Source organism: Setaria viridis, chromosome 2 (assembly GCF_005286985.2).
Source record: "Setaria viridis chromosome 2, Setaria_viridis_v4.0, whole genome shotgun sequence".
In the NCBI taxonomy this organism is placed as follows: domain Eukaryota; kingdom Viridiplantae; phylum Streptophyta; class Magnoliopsida; order Poales; family Poaceae; genus Setaria; species Setaria viridis.
The window spans coordinates 38,620,168-38,632,300 of NC_048264.2; the positions used below are offsets into that span (position 1 = coordinate 38,620,168).

The window sequence follows — 12,133 nt, forward strand, 5'->3', positions numbered from 1 at the left end:
GGCTGTGATGGAACTTTTGAATTTCGGCCGCGTCGGGATGGGCCGGCATGTGATCAAAGATATACGTATGACCCGTGCCAGCCTTTTGTCCAGCCCGTTGGCATCTACCCCCAACTACCCGCTTCGGATGGATCAGTTCGCAAATGTGTCGCTTGCCTGTGGGCCCAGACCCGTCGTCAGCACCACGCCCCGCATGCGCTCCCGCATTTGTCCCGTAGCGGGCAAGATTCAAACACCGGAGCGAATCTCCAGGTCCCACAGTCACTGAGCCGTGGGTCCAGAGCATGATGGCCCGCATGTCAGGAGCGAACCTCTTGGGTGAAATTCGAATCGCGGCACCCAAAAGCGCGAAAGGTGCGGCAACTCGCCACCTCGATCGACTTCATTGCTCCGCTCACAAGAGCGTCCACCCTCTCAGCCCATGACATGTGGGTTCAGTATCTTTCGGACCCCACGTGTCATCTCGAGAACGGCGTGGGTGAGAGAGGCCCCGGTGATACCGCCTCGGAGACAGAGAGGTCAGCGGAGGTGGAAGACTACTGGTCCTCGGAGTTGGCGCTCTCCTCCTCCCCTTCCTCGCCTCCTCGGTGTGGGGCACAGGGGCTGTGGGCACGAGAGGAGAGAGAGAGAGGAAAAGGTGTAGAGAGAGAAAAGTGAGAAGGCCTGCCAATTTACATGATTACCGCGTGGTAAGTTTGGAATTCAAAATCCCTTCTAGTACGGGAAAGAGGCGAGGCTTCCATTCCAAGCCTGCGCGGCGGTCCTCCGGGCGGGCTCTCGCACTCGCGGTCGCGGAGAGATCTCCGAGCATCCCCCGCCGCTTCCGCTGTATGTGCTGTTCCTCCTCCTTCCGCGTGTCATTTGCAGTTGCTTAGTTGAAGTCTTATTAGTTCCGCTACGTGATTGAGTTTTTTTTTTTTTTGGGTGTGTGAGATGCGGGAGTGAGGATGGGAACCGGCAGTTTCAAATTTCTCTCCCCAATGGTTGGTGGCAATGTTATGCTTCGTTTTTTAGGCTGCTTTCGTGTTCCTGTGACTCTTTTTTTAGCCCGGAGGGGCTCCAATTGCTCTCTGATCTCTAGGTTTCGAGGGTTGCTGAGCAGTTAGTAAAATGTGCGAGTGTAAGCGTGAGGTACGGGCGTGATGCTGCTCAGCTCAAATACTCTGATCGTTTAGTTTTGGTTGGTTGGTTTTTAATCAGTTAATTCTATTTCGGTACATTTCTGAATCGAACTAGTGTTGATTTGGGCAGTTAAGCACCAACTGTTAGATGAGCACAGATTAGATGCTAATGTGGATAAACTGGTTGTTTTCGGAGCTCAAATTTGTCATTCTCTTAATGAATGCACCAATTTTATTACCTCTTAGGTGTATGTGTGTCTGATCTCTCATATGAGTTCATGTGTGTTTTGTGTTACAGACAGGTAAGGAATGGGAGGGGAAACTACAGGAAACACGGTCTCCGTTGCCCCGGTGGAGAAGGCACTGTCCCTCTCCCTGTACGTTTTCCTGTGAGATCCCTGCTAATTTGTTCACGGAGCTGTATCTTGTGAGAGCATTACACTACCATGACGAAGTCCAGTGCGGTTACTTCGAAGGGCAAGGCCGCATTTGAGCTGAAGCACAGGCTGGTCCAAGCTGTTAACAAGATTGCTGACAGAGACACATACCAGATTGGATTGGATGAGCTCGAGAAGATGGCGGATACCCTGGCCCCTGACATGATCGGTCCCTTCTTGTCATGTGTGATTGACACTGATGCTGAGCAGAAGAGTGCAGTGCGCAAGGAGTGCATCAAGGTGATTGGCACACTGGCACGCTTGCATGGGAACCTACTGGCACCACACATGGCGAAAATGGTGTCCAGCATCGTTAAGCGCCTGAAGGACACCGACTCAGTTGTTAGAGATGCATGTGTTGACACTTGTGGTACCCTTGCAATGTGCGCCAGAAGTTATGGGGATGGTGGTGCGGCATTGGTGGCATTGGTGCGCCCCCTGTTTGAATCACTGGGTGAACAGAATAGATATGTTCAGGCTGGGGCAGCATTGTGCTTGGCCAAGGTTATAGATGAGAGCAATTACTTCCCTGGACCTGTTCTCCCGCAGATGCTTGTCCGTGTTGTTAAGCTGCTCAAGAATCCCCATTTCATGGCAAAGCCCGCAGCGATTGAATTGATAAGAAGCATTGTTCAGGTTTGCACTCTTGTTTTTGTGTAAGCAATGCCATCCCACTATTGATATACTTTTTTATGTCTACAGATTACCTTGTTTATCTGACCTTGTAATTAGTACCATGAGAAAGTAGCATTCTTCTGTGCAACCATATATGTTCTTTATTCAATGGTTGCTTAGTTAGTTTGCCATAGAAATACTGCAATCTTCCTACAAAGTCAAATGTTTTTATTGCTCCTTCGAGTCTAGATCATGCATCTGATTACTAGGTTGATTTGTATTTATATGCTGTATAAATTCCGCAAGACTTCTTAATATCTTTCAAGGACTAGAGTAATAAACATCATCTTCAACTTGGTTCCACTTCTTGTAACTACCAGTAAGATCTTACATTATGTTAGTGTACTTATTTTGCTTTGCTCCCCATTTTCAGGCTGAAGGTGCTTCCACAGAGCAGGCGTTATCATCAGCTCTAACAAGTATTATGGATGCACTTAAGAGTAGCGACTGGAATACAAGGAAGGCTGCCTCTCTTGCTCTTTCAAGTATTGCTGTCAGTTCTGGGTATTTGGTTGCCTCTTTCAGAACTTCCTGCCTTCGCTCCCTTGAGCGTAGTAAATTTGATAAGGTATTTTTATCCCTACTCTCCGTTGTACCTGCAGAATTTTTTTTCCTAGAATACGCAGGAGAACTGCGCATCATTCAATTAAGAGGAAGGTAAAAACGATGTTTGTACAACGCGGGCCATTAACCGGGCACTCGCACACGGTAGTGGAAATAGACAGAGATTACATTTGTTAAAAGGGGGCGTCTACTAGCAGAATTTAAGACATAGAAATCGCAACGCTAGCTAACGATCAGGAGGCTTCCAACCAAAAGCTTCCATGTTTCGGGCACCACTTTGAGCCCAAAGCGACATATTTTTCTAATGACTTACTGACTTCATGCCTCCTATTATAGGTAAAACCAGTTCGTGATGCCATTATACACGCAATTCAGCTGTGGAAAGCTATTCCAGGGTCTCATACTCCTGAACCATCGGAAGCTGGATCATCAACAAAAGGTACAGAAGATGTTCCTTTAATTCACATTTAGCAGTCGATATGGGCAAAACAGTTATAACACTGTTTTGTTTTTGGCTTCTTTCAAATCCGCTAATCCTTATCTTATTTTAAATCAAAAGTTAGCATACATATATCTTACTTGTTCTATTCACCTCATTAAGAAATTTGTTTGATTACCAAAATAATTAAGCTAATCAGAACCCACCTGATGTTCTATATGTAAGCACCTCTCTTGTTTGTCAACTCTTCCAGGATTTTATGCATCTTAACTCTGGAATCTTCAACCAAAAGAATCAAATAACTATAAAAGTACTCTAGGTGCCAAGGTAGCAATGCTAATGATCTTCGTAGATTTCTTCTTGGATCATGGCTAACTATAAACAATTATGGATGGCAACCTTTTCTTTGTGAGTTCTATTTTTCATATTTATTGTGTGCTTAAATGATCATCCAAGAATACCACAATACCATGTTACTGCCTTCTTATGGTCTGTGCTTAACGTGTGATGCTGCTAGCTAATTAAGATCCTTCTACAAAATTATTTGTTACATGACCTCTGCATTATTTCTAGCTTTTGTCTTTCGTTAACCACAACCATATAATCAGCTTATTTTCTATTGCCTATCATTTTTTTCTCACAGAGAACTTCTTTGGTGACCATCATGATGCCAGAAGTATACATGATGGTGGATCACGAGATACTTCTTTTAGGAGAACAGATCATGGGCCTTCCGTATCTGTTACCAGTGGCAGTTCTATCACTTCAGCAAAGAGGAGATCCCCTTTGTCAATCAACAAAATAGCCCTAAACAATGCTGCAAATATGCATCGCTTGAAGTCTGGTGATTGGCGTGTTGAGGTGTCAGTTCCAAAGCAGAATATGATGCCATTGGTTGATATTGATGAGAAGGGGTCCAGTAAAGTCTGCATCCTAAAAGATGCAAAGAGAAATGCATATGAAATCGCTGATGAAGACAGTAAGTTTGACTATGACATCTTGGATGATAAACAAGAATGCTCCTCTGTGTCAGAAGTAGCCAGCAGGAGTTGTGAGACAAAGCATGTCACTACTGCTCAGGAATGTATTGAAGATTGTGAATCGACACAAGTCACTGAACGATGTCCTAGGGGTCAAGAGAGTAAGAGCATAGATTCAACAGTTACAGATGTTACTGCACATGGCACACATAGTTGTTGTCTAAATACCATGAATGAATTGGCACTCATTAGGAAGCAACTTCAAGAGATGGAAAGGAAGCAAGCAAATCTTTTTGACTTGTTGCAGGTAATTATCATGTTTTGAGTAGTGAAGATCTTGCCGATTTGTTGTGTCTATATACTACATTTACCTAATATGGTGTAAGCGTACATATTGAGTAGTGTGATAATGGTGTAAGTTATAATGCAAGGCTATGATTCCAGTCATAGGATGTATAATATCTTTTATTAACTCGCAGTTCAGCACTGTGCACTTTATATTCTTGTACTCCCTCCGTTTCAAATTGTAGATCGTTTTAGCTTTTCTAGGTTCATAGATGTTTGTATGCATCTAGACATACACTATATTTAGATGCATACAAACATCCATGAACATGGAAAAGGTAAAATGACCTACAATTTGGGACAGAGGGAGTAGTAGCCTACTATATTGTTATGCTTCTTGATTATTTTTGATTTTCAATTTGGGACAGAGGGAGTAGTAGCCTACTATATTGTTATATGCTTCTTGATTATTTATGATTTTGTTGAACACTGGCACCCCTGAGCTGTGAATCTGTCATCTTATTTTGGCATTTTGCTTTCTGCAAACTCTGTAAGGATGGCAATGCATAATGACCATAAGGATAGTTATCTTCAAATTCTGTCAATTTTTTTCCTATCATTGTGTGTCTGCATCATATAGGCCATGTGGCATATGCAAGTACATATGAAGACATCATGTATGCAATATAAAGAAGTGGATTCATATCTTTTGTCAAATGCTCACTTCCCCCAGTTAATTGTAGGAATTCATGTCCACCTCTGTGGAGAACATGACGGTGCTAAATTTGAAGGTGCACAATTTGGAGAATGCTGTAGACAAAACTGTGTATACAATCACTCAGAGTGAAAGCCGGTATCATCTTCCTGGTTCCAAGTTTTTTAAGAACCAAAGTGTTTCTTCTTCACCCAGGCTTTCTACTTCTACACCTAGATCATCTGTGGATGCTAACTACAAGCCACCACCAATTTCACACTTGAAACATGAGAAGAAGTGGATGCATGATCTACCATCTAAGGGCTCAAACGTGTGCACTAAAGAGGGAGCTGAATTTCCGAAGGATCATGTTCGCAGCAGATTTAGGAAGCCTGAGACTGTGAGCTCAGAGAGTAACTTGGGAAGATATGTTCCAAGCTCAGCGAGAAGTCAAGCATCAATGGTTAAAGGGGCTTTGCCAGTTTCATTTACCAGTTCCTGTGAGCAACCTGAAATGCAAAATGCATTATGTGCATCTAACCAGTCTGGTGAATTTCAAGGTACTGGCGAAATCGAGCCTGAAATCGAGCCTGCATACATGGAGGCCCTAAACTGTGGTGATTATGATGATCTGATTGACCTAATGGATAGAACTGGACCAGTTCTTGAGAAGTTGTCGTGTGAGACAGCAAATGAACTTCTAAGGGTTATAACTTGCCAATTTCTTAATAAAAAGTTTTTTGACTTAGCGCTGCCTTGGCTTCAACAAGTAAGTCCACTAGATTTTTTTTTACAGTAATGCCCAAGTCTGAAAAGCTTGTGCAACTTACTCAGTCCAAATTTGGATTGCTTGTATTGCTTCAGTTAGCAGATTTAAGCACGATCTATAAGCCAGGCCAACTTTTTGCATCTGTGAGAGCACAAAAGGAGTTTCTTTCTGCATTGGAGGAAGTTGCAACAAGTGGATCTACAGAACCAGCCATTAGGATTGCCATTGCACAGCTTGCATTTAAACTGACCAAAGCTTTTGAGGTTGGCCCATGCAGGTAATCTTCATTGCGCATTGACAGTGTCTCATCAGTTCTACTACATGTGAACTTCTTGTAATACTGACATATCCATTCTGGTTCTGCAGGAAAATTTCAACTAGAGTACGCAGAGGAAATGAAACTATCATGGCCACTGCAATGTGAGATATTCCTCGCAAATTGCAATGATGTAATCTAGTGTATGCTCAGGGCACGAAGCAGTGCTCTTTTTTAGATGAAGGACAAAGCAATGCTTTAGTGAGCTCAATTTCTTTTTCTTGTAGCTCTACAACCTTTATGATGCTGTATCTGTTTGATTAGTGTGTGAAAGACTCAAAGGTTTCTGCAGAACGATTGATAGTTTGCTAGTTGAAAACATGTGTGTTTTAGCTCTGTACTGTAGTTCTGGAATTTGCATTTTGCCATTTGGCATGACTTAAGAGTTATGAGTATATGCTTGATGCTGACAAGGTCCTACAGATGTTGTTGGTGTTTTATACCCAGACCCCTCGGTAGTAGATTGGTTGGTGGGGGATCGTCGGATCTGGAACTCGAAAGTAAAAGTGAGGACACAAGACATGGATTTATATAGGTTCAAGCCGTCAGAGTAGCGTAATACCCTACGTCCTGTTTGGAATGTTGTATCTGGTATTCTGTTGTGGTATTGTGGTTCTATGAGGTCTTGATCTACAGATCTAGGGACCTCTGCCCTCCTTTATATACTCCAGGGGGTGGGATTACTAGTCGGTTACAAGAAGGAATTCTAGTAGGATTACATGGTACAAGTCATAGTACGATTACATAGGAATTCTAGTAGGAGTCCGTCTTCTTCCTTCCTTGTGAGTACTGGGGGTCTATCTCCTATCGATGTTTCTTAATCATCTATCACCTAGAAATTCTATTTACCTGCATTTCACTCTGTCCACAGCATCGGATCTGTGTGCTTTACATATAAAATAATAAAAACAAGGGGTAGAAGAATTCGGTACCATTGCTATATCACTACTCACTACAAGAACAGTACCTTCTTTAAATTAACCAACTTGTTTGTTGTCACACTATATCACTACTCACTACAAGAACAGTACCTTCTCTAAATTAACAAACTTGTTTGTTGTCACACTGTTTGAGCAATCAGACTATGTAGTAAAGCCTTTTTCTTTTGTACAATGGCATCACAAGAGCTGCACATCTAGGTTCTGTTTCAAAGTTTCAGCAATAGGACGGCAACAAGATGGACGCACAAGCAGAAGCATCACCAATCAGAGTCGTCAGTTCGCTGTGAGATGCTGCGGAGGCCGCCCATCCTCCTGTTGCTGGTGGTACGCTGGACACATTGGAGCAGCGATTGCACCACCTCTGATATGGACGGCCGGAATTCTGGATCGGACTGCAACACCACCACAAAACCAATGTTCAGAGTTTCAGAGTTAAAGTTTGTTTTCAGGTGATTCATGGCCTTCAGCGTTGAAGCCGAAAGGATTCATCACCGAAGGAGGACCCTCTCTGCGTATTTCGATCAGTTCACCTGAACACAGCGACCGAGGACATCGGCGAAGCGGGAGAGTGCTTTAGGCGGATACAGGCCACGCAGAGCAGGATCTGCCAGAGCTCCCAAGGCGTCGATGTCATGAAGCTGTGGAGTGACAAAATTGACCAAGGACTGCTCCGTTCTAGGCTTTGAGCTGGAGTCACAAAGAACATCAGAGGATTAACTGCAGTCACGCTCCTGAGCATTGCTGACAAACGCAATGTTCCGTAGGCAAGCTTTGCCTGCCCCGGAATCACAAAATGTGGAGTCCAAAGTGGAAGGAGTTTTTTTTTTTCCAATTACCTATCGTAGGGCTTCCGACCGGTCAATAGCTGAAGCATGACGACACCGAAGCAGTACACATCGCTCTTCATAACGTAACCTGATGACCTTGTGCACTCTGGAGGATTGTACCCTGGTCCCAGGCTCTCACTTGTATCCTGCAGTTGATATCACATTGCCTTTACCATCATACTTTGTTCATCAAATGCAAGAAGAGACAGTCTGCAAACCTCATAGAAGTATGCAAGGCCACAGTCGGTGAGGCGAGGGTTAAGGTCAGCATCAAGCAACACATTAGATGCCTTTATGTTCTTGTGGATCACTGATGGTGAGCAGGCTTCATGTAGGTACCTGAACAACAAGGAATATTAACACCTTTCTTATGAACTCTGAACATCACACCCCTCTGTGCCTGACGATGTTTACAAAATTCTGGATCTAGGCTTAAATGTTGCTTGTCAACTTACTCCAGAGCACTAGCTGTACCAATAGCGATCCACACTCGGGTGTCCCAGGTCAGTGGCTTGCTGTAATCATCAGACAAGTGCAGGAAGTCATAGATGGATCCATTCATGTGGTAATCATAGACCAGCATGTAGTGCCCAGGCTCTGAGCAATAACCAACAAGCTCAGAGATGTTTGGATGGCGCAGCTTGGAAATGCTGTTCACGAGATCCATGAAGTCGCTGCTTCCTGAGAAGCTCAAAGGATCAAACTTCTTAACGACCAGCACCTGAAATTCTTTTATGAGAGACGATAAGGACAACGGGAATGCAAGGCATACGATCAATACAGAGTGCCAACTCAAGATCTTACTGCAGAACATATTTGATGCCTATTATAAGAGTGGTACATGATACTAGTATTATTGGGAACAGCTGATGAGTAGCTTAAAACATATTTGGACATGATATAAATTTTTAAATTTTAGATGCAGAAGAATACTGAAGTTGTATCTGCAAACAAGTTCCTTTGGCATGGGTTTAAGAAGCAACAGTAAGATCTTACCCTTCCATCAGCATATTTTGCCTTGTAAACGCCACCAATTATCCCCTGACCTAGTAGCCTGGTACTATGGAAGTTTCCAGTGGCTGCTTGCAGGTCTAACGATGAATAAGTCACAAGGTTGATTGGGTCTGTGCTCCGCCTCGAATGGTTTAGTTTGTTCTCGAACTCATTGTCACTAATCGACTTGCGAGGCATTGCGGATGGTGTCCTACTGCTTATTGACGTAGAACGCTCCAGTGGCTTCATGTTGACCGCTGAAGATTCCTTTTGAACTGTAGAAAATAAAACAATGTGAACTATTACAATAAATGTGAAAGTGTTCATCCCTGAGATGCCACAGAAATCATATGGGAAGGAGGCCTTTCTTGATTCATCATGATTTAATGATGGACGCAAGGCATAACTGTGTAATTTTCTACTTATAAACATATCATGCACATAAGTACCTCTGCCGTCATTAACTAGCGGGGCAAATGATCTGTTGTGACCAGACTCGTCCATGATGTAATGAGATGAGGCAGGAGAGGAATGATTCCTCTTCAACACAGACAAGAGAATCAGAGCTGCAAGAAGCACCCCTATAACTATAGCTCCGATAAGGAGACCATTTACTCCACTGCCACTCCCTCCACCTGAAGAGCTTCCGAGTGCAGAGCCCTTCTCCATACCAGGGGGAGCTGATCCAGATGACCACTGATTCCCTCCAATCCTTCAGAAAGATTCAAGGACTGTTAGAATTCATCAAGTGCAACAAATAGGATTATATTGGCTGGAATTACTACTTACTGTAGATTGTTAATGTCTTTTAGTTTACTGGGGATCCACCCGGTAAACTTGTTGTTCTGCAGATTCCTTGAGCACAAAGGGGAAACCATTATAGCTTAGTTCTCAGAAAGACAAGTGTATTTCAGTAAATATGCACAGTATAAGTATCCATTACATGCTTAAAAACTGGCAATAGGGTTTACATCTGTTGGCATTTCACAATTAGTACTGTACTGCCATGCACAGGCACCACCACACAAACGTTTGGGTCATCATATCAAAATTGGTTTTTAATGCAAATGTTTACTTTGAGATATACTTACAGATCCTCAAGAGGAAGTTTGGCCAGAACATCTATATGACCACTGAATTGGTTGCTCTCCACATTCCTGGAGACATTTTTTTGAACGGAATAACACTGATTGTAGATCTTAAAGAGCATGCAAATTACTAGGATGTGTAAATTTCAGTTTCCTTACAGTGTCTTGAGGTTTCTTAGGTGCTGAAAACTCTGGGGCAGGCTACCTGAGAAGCGGTTGAATGAGAGATCCCTGATAAAACAGTTGACGTTAGTCATACAGGCCATGAAAAATGGGATATAGAAAGCTTAGTGGCTTACTACAATAACATCTTAGCTAATAGAAAATAAGTTGCTGTTTTAATTTCCGAGAACTTATAATTTGCTGTTTAACTTACAATGTTGATAGCTTTGGAAGCTGTGAAAACATATCTGTCAACTGCCCATTTAGGTGATTCTTGCCTACATTTCTGTGGTTCAATAAAAAAGGAATTGGGGTGATTAATGCAAACAAAAATAATGATGGTGTGAAGGGAACAGAACTAAGAAGAGCAGGAGAATTGGAGTTCATACAGTGTTTCCAGATCTTCCATCTGAGATATTGAATAAGGAACTCCTCCAGTAAAAGAATTTCCATAAAGATTTCTGCGTCGAAAAAATAACAGGAGAGAATGCTTGGATCAGCCATGAACCCAGGAAACTGTAAATGGACGAGAAAAGTAGGAACTCACAATTGAACCATGTTTGGTGGAAGCTGGTACGGAATATCGCCGTTGAGATTGTTATTGCTCGCATCGCTGTACTACGTAAAACAAGGAAATTCAACTAAGTTGCATAACTACGATGACCAGTGCAGGAAATCGCTAGGGCAACTCACAATTTGGTTACTGATTTCAAGCTTGATAGCTGATAGCCTAGTGTGCCGCTTAATCCAAGCCCCGACAAGTTACTGCTCTAAGCAATATGGTTATAAAAGAAAACTGAAGTGAGTAGGTTGCATTGCTAGAAAAAAAAAGGTTCTTGGAACTTTACCAATCATCTTCCCTCTTTTGCCCAAACATATTATTTTAGACAAATGTTGAAGGCAACTACGTACATTTCTGTCACAGAGGAGCCGCTGCATTCTATTCCCTTCCACTCCTCGTCACCACCACAGGGATCGCCGCCGCTTGATTTCCAACCGGACAATTGAGATGGCTTGTTCATGCTATTGAACATCACATTAAGCGCCGCAACTGAAATAATGAACCAAACAATATACAGAATGTTCAGAACCATGGCTGATATGATGCATTCACAGAGGGAAGAACAAGGGCTTGCCGACCCTCACCGTCAGGCTGGTCGGTCTTGGCCACTGCGGCCGCCGCCACGGAAAGGAGGACGGCCAGCCCGACGAGCGGCGGCAGCGGCGGCAGGGGGCGCCGTCGCCGAGCCATTGCGCGCCAAGGGGAGAACGGCGCGTCTCAGCTGAGAGCAAGCAGGAGGAGACCCCCACGCGCGCGTCGCCTGACCTCCTTCTCCTCTCTCTCATGGACCGGTGGTGGGAAGGAGTGCTTTCCAAAATTAGGAGACTGAGGAGGAAGAGATGGCGAGCAGAAATTGGAGGGAGGAAAGCGGGTGCGGCCATTCAAGCTGCGAGAGTGGCGGGAAGCCGCTACTTTGAAGGCTCTACCTTAACGCGTCAAACCGTGTTCTGATCAGGAAAACTAAAGAACAGCCATATATTTTACTATCGTTCAACCTAATAACATCCGTTGTAGTCTAGCTGGTTAGGATACTCGGCTCTCACCCGAGAGACCCGGGTTCGAGTCCCGGCAACGGAATATCTTTTTGTTTTGTTTACCACCATTTTATACCTTTGTTTTGTTTTATATCACCATTTTATGGATGGACGGATCAAGTAAACACTAGCATTTTATACCTTTGTTTTGTTTTATATCACCATTTTATGGATGAACGGATCAAGCAAACACTAGCAATTTTGAAAGCATATTTAGATGAGTTTTGTAACGTTTAAAGTTCAGAC

The 12,133-nt window shown here is 43.4% G+C and overlaps 2 protein-coding genes and 1 non-coding gene across 3 annotated transcripts; 2 read left to right on the plus strand and 1 right to left on the minus strand.

Moving 5' to 3' along the window:
• The first annotated feature begins 622 nt into the window (after positions 1-622).
• Positions 623-6,675, plus strand: LOC117843750 (TORTIFOLIA1-like protein 2). The gene is made up of 8 exons (XM_034724441.2): positions 623-828; positions 1,420-2,194; positions 2,607-2,801; positions 3,134-3,236; positions 3,880-4,523; positions 5,245-5,964; positions 6,060-6,241; positions 6,331-6,675. The coding sequence occupies exons 2-8, from the start codon at positions 1,568-1,570 to the stop codon at positions 6,386-6,388; spliced, it is 2,529 nt and encodes an 842-aa protein (XP_034580332.1). The 5' UTR covers positions 623-828; positions 1,420-1,567; the 3' UTR covers positions 6,389-6,675.
• A 414-nt stretch (positions 6,676-7,089) lies between these two features.
• LOC117843751 (protein STRUBBELIG-RECEPTOR FAMILY 5) lies at positions 7,090-12,029 on the minus strand. The gene is made up of 16 exons (XM_034724442.2): positions 11,438-12,029; positions 11,204-11,342; positions 10,985-11,056; positions 10,839-10,904; positions 10,681-10,752; positions 10,506-10,577; positions 10,289-10,360; positions 10,133-10,198; positions 9,831-9,896; positions 9,491-9,753; positions 9,045-9,316; positions 8,504-8,769; positions 8,267-8,387; positions 8,058-8,194; positions 7,752-7,908; positions 7,090-7,613 (listed from the first exon to the last, which is right to left on the minus strand). Exons 1-16 carry the CDS (start codon positions 11,541-11,543, stop codon positions 7,479-7,481), a joined length of 2,082 nt encoding a protein of 693 aa, XP_034580333.1. The 5' UTR covers positions 11,544-12,029; the 3' UTR covers positions 7,090-7,478.
• On the plus strand, positions 11,858-11,930 carry TRNAE-CUC (transfer RNA glutamic acid (anticodon CUC)). The gene has a single exon. It is a non-coding gene; the product is annotated as a tRNA-Glu (tRNA).
• Positions 12,030-12,133: the final 104 nt, after the last annotated feature.